The sequence below is a fragment of the Chrysochloris asiatica genome, unplaced genomic scaffold, assembly GCF_000296735.1.
Source record: "Chrysochloris asiatica unplaced genomic scaffold, ChrAsi1.0 scaffold00045, whole genome shotgun sequence".
In the NCBI taxonomy this organism is placed as follows: Eukaryota; Metazoa; Chordata; class Mammalia; order Afrosoricida; family Chrysochloridae; genus Chrysochloris; species Chrysochloris asiatica.
In genome coordinates this window covers 719263-733277 of record NW_006408563.1, presented here as the reverse complement: position 1 = coordinate 733277, position 14015 = coordinate 719263, and the positions used below count along the sequence as shown (strand labels likewise).

Below are 14015 nucleotides of genomic sequence, written 5' to 3'. Positions count from 1 at the left end.
TTTTTTTTTTTTTTTTTCAAGCTTTTTATTGTGATTGAATGAAAGTTTACAGGGCAGATCATCAGTTTTACATTCAACAAATCATACACCTTGTTTCATTCCAATGATTATAATCCCGTCCTTGTACTATCAGTTAACAGTATTTCTCTCTATCCACTTTAGCTTTTAAACAAAAAACTCAGGCATATATAATAACTTACACCTCCAAAGGGCACATTCGGCAAGTCTGCTTCCTGGCCACCAGCTCTTATTCCTTCTCTTCCCATGAATCTAAAATCTTCAGCTCTTCCCCCTCTCCATGATCCCATCTCTGCCTCCGTCTCTGGCGTCACTGCTTCTCTGGATAAGGTCACACATTCTACTTGTGCTCTTCTCCCTTGATGGTCCTGGGGTCCTCTGTTTCTGGACTGTAAGATTAACCACTCCCCTGTTTTTGTTACAAAACTTCTACCTTTACAATTGTGACAGTCGCAATTTGTCATGATACAGTTATTCACTATTGAATCTTACGAATGTTATCCCCATCTCTTTTCACCAGACCCATCTAGACAAAACGAAAACTATCCAGTGGGGACTGTTTCTTCCCACCCCCATACTCTTAAACTAAATTCCTTCTTGAAACCTTGTAAGCCAGTCACTTCATGCCTTTATCACCCCCTCATTTTAGGTAACCAATCTCTAAGATACCCAATGCCCTTCCCTATCTACCCTGTGTACAGAGGGAACAGCGTTGATACTTGATGTAAAGACTCCTTCCTTCTCTGTAGGTATTTAGAGTTATACTCCATGAGTATAGGTCCGGTTCATCCAATTGTAGCAATTTACCCTTGTTTCCTTTATCCAAAAAAAATTTTTGTGTGTGTGTGTTACCTTTTGCTGGTCTAGTTATGATTATTAAGCCATCGAAGCTAGGTCAAATGGGTACTGTCTGCAAGTTTGAGTGTTCTTGTGCATCTCCCCTCACTTCATAACAGCTGGATGCTTCACGCTCAGCTCTAGCCCTTTGTGGTTATGTCCTTGTCCATGGGCTCAAGTGTTCTCAGGTGTCACCACACTTTGGATCAACCAGCCCTTCTTTTTCTCTCTCTCATCTCCAGGTCAATGGGAGTCAATGGACTGTGGTTGCACTCAGCCCATTTCTTCATTGCTTCCTTTCCCCCTCCTCTTTCTACTCACCAGTAGACCAATGTCGTCGCCAGTAAGCTTACATGCCTCTTTGGATTTTGTTTTCTCAAGCTGCATTTTGAATTTTGTGTTCAGCTATTTTACTTCCTCATTTCTTCCAGTTGCTTTAGCTTCTTTGTACTCCACAGCAAGTTTCAGAGTCTCTTCGGACATCCATTTTGGTCTTTTCTATCTTTCTTGACTTTTTAATAACCTTTGGCTTTCTTACTGTATGATGTTATTAATGTCATCCCATAGCTCCTCTGGTCTCCAGTCATTAGTATCTAATGTATCAAATCTGTTCTTGTGATGGTCTCCAAATTCCAGTGGGATATATTTAAGGTCACAGTTTGGCTCTTCCCAGCTTTAGCTTTAACTTGCATATGAGCAATTGATATCCTGTTCCATAGCTACCCCACCCCTTTTTTGGCTGATGATATTGAGCTTCCTTCACCATCTCTTCCCACTGACATAGTTAGTTTGATTTCTGTTGAGTTCCATGTGTATAGTCACTGTTTATGTTGTTGATAAAAGGTATTTGCAATCAGTAAGTTATTGGTTTAGCAAAATTCTGTCAGTCTCCAGCATTGTTTCTGTCACCAAGGCCATATTTTCCAAATACTGATCATTTCTCTTTGTTTCCAACTTTTTCATCTCAGTCACCAGTAAATTATTAATGCATCTTGATTGCATGTTTGATCAGTTTCACCCTGAAGAAGCTGGGAGCACTCTTTAATTTCATCATCACTGAGTATAGTGGTTGGGGCATTAATTTGAATAACAGTGTTCTCTGGACTTCCTTGTAGGCATATGGATATTATCCTATCACAGGTAGCATCATACTTCAATATAGATCTTGAAATGTTCTTTTTGATGGTTAATGATCAATTTGTCACTCCCAAAATAGTAAACCATATAATTGTATCTAATTCAAAATAGCCAATGTGCACTCCCTATGTCCACATAATAGTTATCTATGATTGTTGTTGTTGTTAAGTGCCATCGAGTCGGTTCCGACCCATAGCGACCCTGTACAGGGTTTCCGAGGGTGTAAATCCTTACGGGAGTAGAAAGCCTCATCTTTCTCCCGCGGAGCGGCTGGTAGTTGTATACCTTTATTTTCCCCCTATTTCAGTATACCAAAGGGAGTCCTGGTGTGGTGCTGAAATAGTTCTTTGTTCTGGTGTAAAATAAGTTAAAGGTCTAGGGTTAACTGATGTGAATAGGTTGTGCATGCCAGGTGTCTTCAGGTTTTATTTATTAAACTAGTGCAATCATAGGCATTGATTTTTAATAGCTCTTGATTGAGCAGTGCATATCAATGTTCTCATATAGATGATGCTTGGAATATTGTAGTTGCCAATAGATTATTCCAAAATAATTCCCTTCTAAGAAATTGTTAGAATGTGACCTTATGCTTATTAAGTCAAACAGATTGACTCTCTTACATTTTTCTTACTTCTGTTTTATTCAGTTAAAATCTGTTAGGCAGTTGTATAAATAATATTTTGATTCTTGGTGTCTTTATTTCCTGAAACACTTGAGTATTAGCAAGCATTGTAGCTATAGAAGATCCAACCACCTGTTTTAATGCTGGTGTTTAAAAGACTGCTTTTTCAAATAAATACCTTTCTTTTTATAATCTTTTCCATCTACTATAACAGGAAGATGATTTCAGTTTTTTAAAGTGAAATTCATTTTATTAATATGAGCCAAATATGAATGAATGATCAACAAAGAATCCTCTCTGAGAATGCTTGGATGTGTAATGTTTTAAATGGTAGAAAAATATTATTTTCTGACTGATGATCTTGAACTCTGATTTTTAACTACATGAATTGTTGTTATGTGCCATCAAGTCCATTCTAACTCATAGCAGTGCTGTATAGGGTTTTCAAAGAGCAACTAGTGGGTTTGAACTGCCAACCTTGTGATTAGCAGTCTAGTATATAGCTTACACGAGAAGCTTTATAATTCTTAAGTTCCACTGAAAATTTCCATTGAGTGGGCTTTTGTTTTTCAGTCCCACTGTCCTTTCCATACCTATTCAGCATGTTTATGTATATATACTCTCATAGATTATTACAGTTACTGTAGGATTTTATATGTAATGCCATTTACCTTTGCTGCCTTTAACTCTTTTTTAGTTTTTGTTTTTGTTTTTAAGGTTTTATTGTGGATTGAGGGAAAATTTACAGGGCAGATCATCAGTTTTACATTTAACAAGTCATACACATTGTTTCATTACAATGCTTCTAATCCCTTCCATGTATATCAGTAAACAGTATTTCTCTCTATTCACTTTGTTGTTGTTGTTGTTAAGTGCCGTCGAGTCGGTTCCGACCCATAGCGACCCTGTACAGGGTTTCCGAGGGTGTAAATCCTTACGGGAGTAGAAAGCCTCATCTTTCTCCCGCGGAGTGGCTGGTAGTTTCGAACCGCTGACCTTAAGGTTCGCAGCTCGATTCGTAACCACTACACTACCAGAGCTCCTTTAGCTTTTTTTAAAAAAAAAAACAAAAACAAAAACATTCAGGCATATACAATAATTTTCACCTCCAAAGGACACATCTAGCTCTTAGTCCCTCCCCTCCCAGGAATCTAGAGTCCTTAGCTTCTCCCCCTCTCCATGACCCCATCTCTGCCTCTATCTCTTCTGGATATCTTCTCTCTTGTCTTCTGGCATTCTGCTTCTCTGGATAAGATCCTGCATTCTGCTTGTGCTCTTATCCCTTAATGGTCCTGGGGTCCTCCGTTTCTGTATTGTAAGATTAACCACTCCCCTATTTTTGTTAGAAAACTTCTACCTTTACAATTGTGACAGTTGCAATTAGTCATGATAATAATTATTCATTATTGAATCTTACGAATCTTATCCCCATCTCTTTTCACCAGACCCATCTAGACAAGATGAAAACTATTCAGTGCGGTTTCTTTCTTCCCCCACCCCCACACTCTTAAACTATACTCCCTCTTGAAACCTTGTAAGCCAGTCACTTCGTACCTTTATCACCCTGTCATTTTAGGTAGCCGTTGCGTGTCCCTATGTACCCTGTAAACAGAGGGGATAGCATTGATACTTGATGTGAAGATTCCTTTCCTCTCTATAGGTATTTAGAGTTACTACCTCCATGAGTATAGGTCCGGTTCATCAAATTGTAGCAATTTACCCTTGTTTCCTTCATCAAAAAAAAATATTTTTTTTTTTTGTAATCTTCCTCTAGTCGAGTTCTGATTATTAAGCCATCGAGGCTAGGTCAAATGGGTACTGTCTGCAAGTTTAGGTGTTCTTGTGCATCATATCACTTCGTATCAGCTGGATGCTTTACTCTCAGCTCTAGCCCTCTGTGGCTATGTCCTTATCCATGGTCTCAAGTGTCCCCAGATTTCACCACACTTTGGAGCAACCAGCCCTTCCTCTTCTCTTGCTCATCTCCAGGTCAGTGGGGGTCAATGGACTGTGGTTGAACTCAGCCCATTCATTCATTGCTGCCTTTACCCCTCTGCCAATCTCCAGTAGACCAGTGTCGTCGCCAGCAAGCTTACATGCCTGTTCATGTGTTCCTTTTGCATTTCAGTCTTAGAGGGGAGTTTGTCCTGAAGGAACTTGATTGCTTGCTTTGATGGCTTCCCAGTGAAGAGCTTGCTTATTCTTGTAGTAGTAGTCAGCCATGCTGACATTTTTGTTTTGGGTTTTTCCTGGTGGCCTTTCTTTGAAGATGTATTTTCTGTTGCTCTACCTGTCCCAGGCTGGTCTGCTTGTCCTTTCTAGTGGGAATGTCCCACCTCATAAGGTTCTGGATGGGACTCAGGATTCCACCTAAGGTCCTATACTCTAAGTGCAAAGGGTTTGCGGAGGACTATTTCACTGAACAATTTCTAGAAACCCTTTAAGGTATTCCAATAAGTTATAGGCCAAAGACAGGCTTACAAGTTTTCTGTAATAATGTTTCCCAACATTCCTTTCTATCCCACTCAAATGTCTATTTTACAATAGTAGGCAAGGGAAACCAATATTCATAAGATAGTCAAGCATTTTAGCATTATTTCCCATCTTCAAACTATGCCTAGATCCCTGTATCCCAGAGCCCTGTTATTCAAAGGTTGAGCATGCATCACTATTTACCTCTGTCCCAGTTAGGCCATGAAAACCTGTCTTAGTGTTCCACTATCTCTCTTGTTCTTCCACCTCCTCCCACATCTTGTATTGCCCTCCCCAACACCCAAACTAAACCCCAACCCCAACCCCACTGTTGTAGTTATCTTATGTTCCATTAACTCTTGCCTCAATTTAAGATAGTCGATTTTATCCTGTAATCTATCTGTCCTTCTCACCATCTGGATCTCTGTTTTTCTGTGTTTACCTTCTTTTACATTGTGATTGTTTTGATCATAGACTGACCACCCAGATCCTCTGTTTTTATCATTTTATTCTGTTCTTAACTCTTCCATTTGTCGATGGTTTAGGGTGATGCTGCCACGTACATCATTTTCTGGTTGTTGTCTGTTCTTGTTGGTTCTTAGTTCACAGAACTTCCTTTATTATGTTTTTCATAGCAGGATTGGCTTTGGAAAAATCCCTTAACTTCTGTTTATCCTGGAATGTTTTGATTACGCCATAGTATTTGATTGACAGCTTTGCTGGGTAGAGGATTCATGGTTGGCAGTTTTTTTTTTTTCTTTCAGAGTTTCATATATGTTTCCTCATTGCCTTCTTGCCTGCATGGTTTCTGTTGAGAGAGCCAAGCTTAATCTGATTTGCTTGCCTTTGTAAATTACACTTCTCTTTTCCCTAGCTGCTCTCAGGAGTCTGTCCTTATCTTTGATTTTGGAGAGCTTGATTATTATATGTCTTGGTGATTTGTCTTTTAGGGTCTGTCCTTCCTGGAGTTCATTGAGCTTCTTGAATGCTTTTCACTTTTCAGGATGTTAGGAATATTTTCTTCCTGAAGCTCTTCAACTATCTCCTCTGTGTACTTGTGTGATCCTTTCTGTTCCAGAATGCTGGTTATTCTTAAGTTATCCCTCTTCATGTTGTCCAGCATGAATCTTAGACCTTCTTCAGATTTTTTCATCCTTTTTTTGTGTTTGCTCTTCTATCTTTGTAGTGCTGGGAGATTTGTCTTCTAGCTCACTAGTTCTGTCTTCTATTTCTTCAGTTCTACTCCTTTGCCCTTTCAGTATATTGTCCATTTCTGATATTTTATTATTAATCGCTTGGACCTATTTGCACAGGGTTTGGATAGTTTCCAATGCTGTATCTATCTTATTTGATTGTTCCTGTAACACTTTCCTGACTTTGTCCTTATTTTTCTCAACTGCACTGTATAGAGTTTTGATACATTTTATAATAATTTTTCTGAATTCCTTCTTAGGCATTTCCAAAGCCTGCCCATCTTCCAGTATGGATTGTAGGTCTACCTCCAGGTCATTTGTCTCAGTCACTTTATCTCTTTTCTGGACATGTGCTGATATGGTCATCTGTTTCTGTTTTTGGGGCATATTCAGGAGTTATCTGTGGCCTTAATACTTAGATGGGTGTGTATTTTGGTATTTTTTGTGCTTTCTGATTTCCTCTGGGTAGATGTGATCAGGAGATGGGCTTCCCTTTTCACTCTTCTTCCTGAGAAATTTCAAGATGCTACTGTTGGTTGTTGTGATGCAACTCAGGATTTAATTTTCAGCCTGTTTCCTTTTTAGTCTGCCTGTCCCGCTCCACAATCCCTGTTCAGGCCTTTTTCCTAGAGATTAACAGTTCAGGGCTGACTGTGGTCATTTTGCACTGACATTTGGTTTTAAGTGGAAACTGTCACTTTAAATTTCAAAGAGGTCTGTGTGCATGTGTAGTAGTGCCCTCGGGATGGGGGTGGAGTGTCCACCTGTTCAGGCATCCCCCTCTAGTCAGCAGAATGGAGGTGTGCAGACAGAGACCAGTGAACAGATAACAAACAACAAAAAAAGTCCACACCTTTATCTAGGTGGTTCCCTCAGGTGTCCGTGGCTATTCTGATCCATCTCCCGCTTGGTCTTTCCCAAGATGGCGGCTCTGGAAGCAGCTAAGCATCTTGAATTAGAAAGCAATGGATTTCTTGCACATGCTATCAATTTCCCCTAGTTGTAAGCCTTCCTGCCTACTAAATATTCCTTTATATATGGTTCAGAGTTATGGCATCATCCCCTGAGCCTACTTGGTCTGGTATTTTGTGTTGTTGCTGATGGAGCTCCTCACTGCACTTCTACACGATCTGCCATCTTATCTTATTTGTTCACTGCTGCCTTTAACTCTTGTACTCACTTCCCAGTGTCATCCTTCGCCTCAATCATTTAGTGCTAACCTGTGTCCCATTACGTATAAAGTCCTGGTGTGGCATTGTGGGTTAATGTGCTGGACTGCAAAGTCATTTTGAACCACAAGGTCAGTGGTTCAAGCTCACCAGTCACTTCTTGGAAACCCTATACAGGGTCCCTATAAATCGGAACTGACTTGGCACTTAAAAATAACAGTTAGTAATTTAACTTAGCTCATGTGGCACTCTTGGAGGAGCGCTGGACTGTGAACCACAAAGTTTATGGTTCAGTGATTCAAATCCACCAGCTGCTCCATGAAAACCCTATATAGGGTCGCTATAAGTTGGAACTGACTTGATAGCACTTAACAACAACAGTTAATGATTTACCCTCCCACCTCCTCCTACTTCTTATAACCATCAAAGATTTTTATCTTATGTGAAAACCTTTTCTTCACTTTTAATAATAATGGTCACATGATACGTTTGTCCTTTTCTGATTGACTGATTTCATTCAGTATAATGTACTTCTGATTCGTCTATGTTGTTGTTTTTCCTGGATTCATTATTATTCTTTAATGTTGTGTAATATTCCATTATGTACCATATATACCACAGTTTCCTTACTCAGTCATCCAGTGATGGGCATTTAGGTTGCCCCAGGTTTTTGCTATTATAAATAGCACTGTGATGAACCATGGGTGTGCTGAGTGGACCTCCATTATAGCTATGCACTGGTAGATGATGTAGAGAACAGAATGTACTGCTGAACTGCTGAATTACTCACTAAAGCAGGCATTTGTAGGCACACTTTGTTTTATTGTGCTTTGCAGATTGCATTTTTTACAAGTTTTAGTGGCGACCCTGTGTTGAGCAAATTTATCTATGTCAGGTTTTCAACAGCATGTGCTCATTTTGTATCTGTCACATTTTGGTAATTCTTGCAATGTATCAAACTCTCTTATAATGCTATTTGTTGCACACCTAATACACTATAGTTATAGTATAAGCATAATATTTTTATGCACTAGGAAAACAAACTTTATTGGTTCAACGTTATTGTGATACTGACTTTATTGATGTGGTCTAGAACTCTTATTTCCGAGGTATGCCTGTATTAGCTGTCAAATTATGTGCCCAGATCTTGGTTCATGAAAATAGATAAGAAAAATTTCATATTGTTTACCCTCAAGAAATTTTCTTATCAGTATCATAGAAAATATTAAATAATTAAAATATTTTTTAGCTAATTATATAGTAGAAGCATGTAAAGAACACAAAATATTATCTCCTTTCAACTAAATAACTTTAAAAGAATAAATTAACATTTCCCACTCATTCGTTTAGAAAAAGAAACAATTAACAGGCATTATTATTGTAAAGTTATATAGTGAAGTTCAAAGAGTGCCTCTGTAGTGTGGAAACTGGATATGGATTTCCTGTGTAGAAATTTACTTGAGTAGATTTAAATCCTAGTTATCGATGTTTTCTGCTACAATCATTTGTATTAGATTGTGTCTATCAGATTATTCTGCATTGAATTTAGTATCTTGTATTAAATTTGTAACAATAAAATCCATTTGATTTTTAGTTGCCATTACCCAAGGAGGAGCAATACAGTTGGCTAACAATGGTACCGATGGGGTACAGGGCCTGCAAACATTAACCATGACCAATGCAGCTGCCACTCAGCCGGGTACTACAATTCTACAGTATGCACAGACCACAGATGGGCAGCAGATCTTAGTACCCAGCAACCAAGTTGTTGTTCAAGGTAAGGGATTTCAGAAATTTCAGCTGAGGTAAATTCTTTGAGAAATCCAAATTTTATAAACTTTCAGAAAAATGTAAGTATCATATTGCAAAGCACTATTGAAACTTAATTTTTCACTGCAGATATTATCTTCCATAAATTCTTTCCATTATTACAGTTGGACCGAAATTTCATGGCATAAAATCAATGCATTTGTAGTTTTTGAAATAAAACATTTAACCCAACATCTCTGGGCCTCATTTTTTTTCCATATGTCAAATTGCTGATAAAATGATTTAAAGATTTGGAATTCTGTTTCTCTGCTTTTTATTCAAAAGAAATTTAGGTCCTCATTTCTAAAATCATTAGCTTTTATTTCCAGTGAAAACATTGTATTCTAGAAATCTTACTGTACCACTGTGTAAGTCAGGAAAAAGCATTAATTCTTTGGGCAAAAGAAAGTGATTATTAAATCTTTGGCGAGTTACAGGTTTGGTTTTTTCTTTTTTCTTTCTAATTTAGATAAATCTTTTTACTACTTGTTACAGGAATCTTTATAAATAGCAGTTGAGCATCTTTTAATCCATATGAATATCTCAACAATTTAATTTTTGTAGATGGAAATTTTTCCAAATTGAAGTGTTCAAATTTGTTTCTAAAAAATACTTTTGTTTATTATAATGCATTTTGCCTATGTTAAGTAATGACATTTTTGCCCTTTAGCTGCAGATAGTAAATTTTGAATAGTCCTAAAACACCAACTGGAGTCCTGGTGTGGCGCTGTAGGCTAATGCATCAGACTACAAAGTTGTTTAAACTACAGTGTCGGTGGTTCGAGCTCATCAAGTGCTCCTTGGAAGCCCTATACAGGGTTGCTATGGGTTGGAATCAACTTGACGGCACTTAACAACAAACAATAACAATAAAACACCAACTAGTCAAGGTTATATTTTATTTAGAGAACCCTAGTGTGACCCTGCAGAATAATGCGCTGGATCGCAAGGTCAGTTTGAACCTCAAGGTCGGTGGTTCAGACTCACCTTAGAAACTATACATGGTCACTATGGGTCAAAACCAATTCATGGCACTTAACAACAATAATGTACTTACAGGAGTCCTGGGGTGGCACAGTAGTTTAAGCACTGGATTGCTAACAGCAAGGTTGATGGTTCAAACCTACCACCTGGCTCCTTGGAAACATATAGGGTAGCCATGAGTTGGAACTAACTCAGCGGCACTTAATAACTACAGTAACAGTATAATTACAGAATACATTTTGTTATTAAACAAATGTTTGAAGAATATAATTTTTTTTTTAATAATGGGAGTAAAACATCTTTTCACTTTACATGCAGGTACTAAAAAATTGTAAAACAGGCTGTCATTGAATTTGAATTCTGAACGTTAGTTTGAAGATGGTAACATGTTTAGTATATAAATTTTTTCCATTTGAACTACACATTTTAATTGATATTAAATAGTGGATAATTGGGGTATTCAAATGAATAATTCTATAAAGACTTTTAAATTCTCTGAAATATTGTTTAGGTTTCTTATTCTTAGAAGGGGATATTATTTTTAGAAGCAATCTGATAAATAGTGATTGTGATTCTTTTCCTAAGTGATGAATCATAAATAAAACCTCAGTTTATTTAGCCATAATAATATATTTTAAAACAATATATTTATAAGAAATATAATTGGCATTAACTGATACCACTTCTTCATACTTAGTTTTGTTTCAGTTAGAAATTTTTAATAGTTGACCATAATGCTTTATTTTCTCTCCATTTTGCTGTTTTATGAAAAATCATGGTCGTTTTTATGTCGTGCAAGAGTCTACTTGAAATTTTTTAGTATGAATTTACCAATATCAAAGGAAGACATTGAGGACTATACTCTATCTAGGAAGATCATCCCAGCCAGCTGTGCCCTACTTATCTTTTAGACTTAAGGTTGGTAAGCATGATATCAACAGAACAGAACTGCATTCCAATGAAAAAATAAAAGTAAATACAGGTTGAGACCGCTTTCATCCAAATTATCTATAATAATAAATGCATTAAATTGAGAATTACTTCTCAGTAATAACCCAAAGAGTGTTGATTCTTCAGTATTTTAGCCAGAATCATCTGCTCTTTTCCCTTTTTGAATCCAAAATGGACGTTTAGATGGATAATTGATACACGTAATTTAACCCTAGCATAGAGTCTTGCACTGTGCTGCTCTGCTCACTGTGACTTTCTCTTTTTCCAGCTGCCTCTGGAGATGTGCAAACCTATCAGATTCGCACAGCGCCCACTAGCACCATTGCCCCTGGAGTTGTTATGGCATCCTCCCCAGCACTTCCTACCCAGCCCGCTGAGGAAGCAGCACGTAAGAGAGAGGTTCGTCTAATGAAGAACAGGTACATATATTACATGTACTTAGATCACACATGTATCTTCAAATTACTGTGAAACAATTCCCAATTCAGTGCAGTTATAGATCTTTACATGTGGTCTTCTGGTAATAGTATCTTTACATTGAGTTTTTTTCTGGTAGAATTGATCATTAATAAGCCATGTTTGTGAGAAGATGGCTAATGGGATTATCAGTTTATCTTTGTCCATAGAGTAGTTTTCTTTCATGTAATTTCCCCTGAGAGATTTAATGTACATCCTTGACTATACCTTCATATGCTCTAACTACAAGATTATTTAAAATGTGTTTATTTTCTTGAGTAGTAGTATTTAAGCAGATGAATTTCACACATGTATCTTAAAATTAAATGTTTTATTTTTACTAAATTTATAATAAAATTAACATGATTTCCTTTTGTTTTTATTAAGATTAAATTTTGATAACCTGAAATAATAAGTTTAACCTCTAAAAGGCAATTTGTCAAATAGAGCATAATTGTAAGACTTCTTTGTTACTGACAAGTCTTAAAATAGATGGACGTAGTTGGCAGTTCAAATACACCAGCTGCTGCTCACAAAGGCTATACAGGGTCACTAGTCACAACTGACTCAACGGCATACAGGTCTTCAGCAATGAAATACTACAAAGTAAAATGTATGAATTGTGAGCAATAAACTTCTCAAATGTAAATACGTAGCTGTATTTTTATCACAATAAAATGAAGTTATTAAATATTTAAGATTTTAATTATGCAAACAACTCTTAGAAAAAGAAGAAAATGAAAATAAAATTGTACAAAGATATAGAAAGTTTGAAATTGGTAAAAATTCTCCTCTGTTGTCCACCCCAAGATTCTTTACACACTGATAAAGTGACAGCAGCTAAGACTGAATTTAGATCTCACTTCAAATCCTGTCTCCCCTTCAGTGGTGACTGGGAGAACAGAATGACCTTTCTAGCTCTCAGCGTCCTATTTGTCAAATACAATGCCCCACTCACCCAAAGGGATGTTCTGAGGATCAACTATGATTTCTTCAGAAATTTTTTTTGTAACTGGAGTGCTCTTTTGAAACGTTTCGTTTTCCTTTTTGCAATTTTTTATTTTAGCTCCGTATAACCATTTCTTCCTAAAATATTCTTAGCTGTAACAGAGTATTAGTAAATTATCTAGGTCATGAGAAATGGCAGAGTTTTTTCCTGGACTATTAGGGAAAGAGTTAGAAACAATTTGGGGGGGAATGGTTTTATTCAGGATATGAACTGGTTTAGTCTTGATTGATACAGCAAAATCAGAACAGGTACAAATTTGTAAAATGTGGGGATAACCAGAACGGGAAAACTTATGGGTTGAAACCCTGGAATAGGAGACTCAGAAGAGGTGTAGTGAGCCCTCTCAGGAGCCTGATGTGAGAGATTGGATTATTACCAGGTCTTGGAGAGTGACACACATTCACAGTGGCATAGTTGGTAGCACACACACTGCCCTTATTTTCTAAATGGAAAGTTAATTTGATAGCAGGACATCAACCTTTGTTCCCATTCCAGCGATTGTTCTGCTATACCCACATTTTACGAAGTCACCAGTCATGACTAACCTAGGAAGAAGTGATTTAAAGCCCTGCTTTTATTTTATTTGTGCTTTATTGGTCCTTGATTTTCCTTAAGTAAATTATAATACTAAACATAAGCATAATAGTTGCATTTATACTTGTATGAAGAGGCTTCAAGAACTTTGTTGTAAAACTAAATAAAAAGGTGTAATGGAGTTTTTCCATGAAGTTTTTATAACCCCCTCAGCTGTATTTTTGAATGATAAAGAAAACTATACTATTAAATGTTTTCTTTTAGTTTTAAAATATTTGTAAGCCAAATCCTTGCTTACCATGGATTCTTTGAAATGCTTTTGCTTGGATTTAGTTTCACTATCCTAATAAAGGAATATTCCCATTGACTCTGCCATAGTTCCCTTTCCGCCTTCATTACCAGATTGCTGCTGCTTTCTCAGCTTTCATTCACTGTAAACCAGCTTCTGTGACCACACACCATTCATACAAGGGTTAAGTCAGAAAGTACTGTTGCAGAATCTTAGAAACCTTTATTTAAAATAATATCAAAATGTAGTGTTAATATTTCTTGATGTACCCTCTATCTAGGTGTATGCCTTTCTGAAGGCACTGTTTCTCTCTAACTCTTAACTGAAGTTACATCAACGTGGTAGTTTGGGCATTCTCAAGGGCCTCAAATCATGTTGCTTGTGATGGTTTGTGTTCTTTGAGACAATCTCATCAATATTTTCCCTTTGAAATTCCAAAAAACCATTTCCATAACCTTCTGAGTTGACCTCTTTGGCCTTGAATCTAACTTGCTTTCACCTCGGAATCCATTGTTTTGATTGAACCTTTTTTTTT

The 14015-nt window shown here is 37.1% G+C and overlaps 1 protein-coding gene across 2 annotated transcripts in view; it reads left to right on the top strand.

Moving 5' to 3' along the window:
* CREB1 (cAMP responsive element binding protein 1) overlaps positions 1–14015 on the top strand; it is a 106527-nt gene that overhangs the window by 81259 nt on the left and 11253 nt on the right. For both annotated transcript variants that reach the window (XM_006861938.1, XM_006861939.1), the window contains 2 exons: positions 9043–9225; positions 11461–11611. In XM_006861938.1, coding sequence (XP_006862000.1) covers positions 9043–9225; positions 11461–11611 — 334 coding nt within the window. The remainder of the gene's footprint in view (positions 1–9042; positions 9226–11460; positions 11612–14015) is intronic.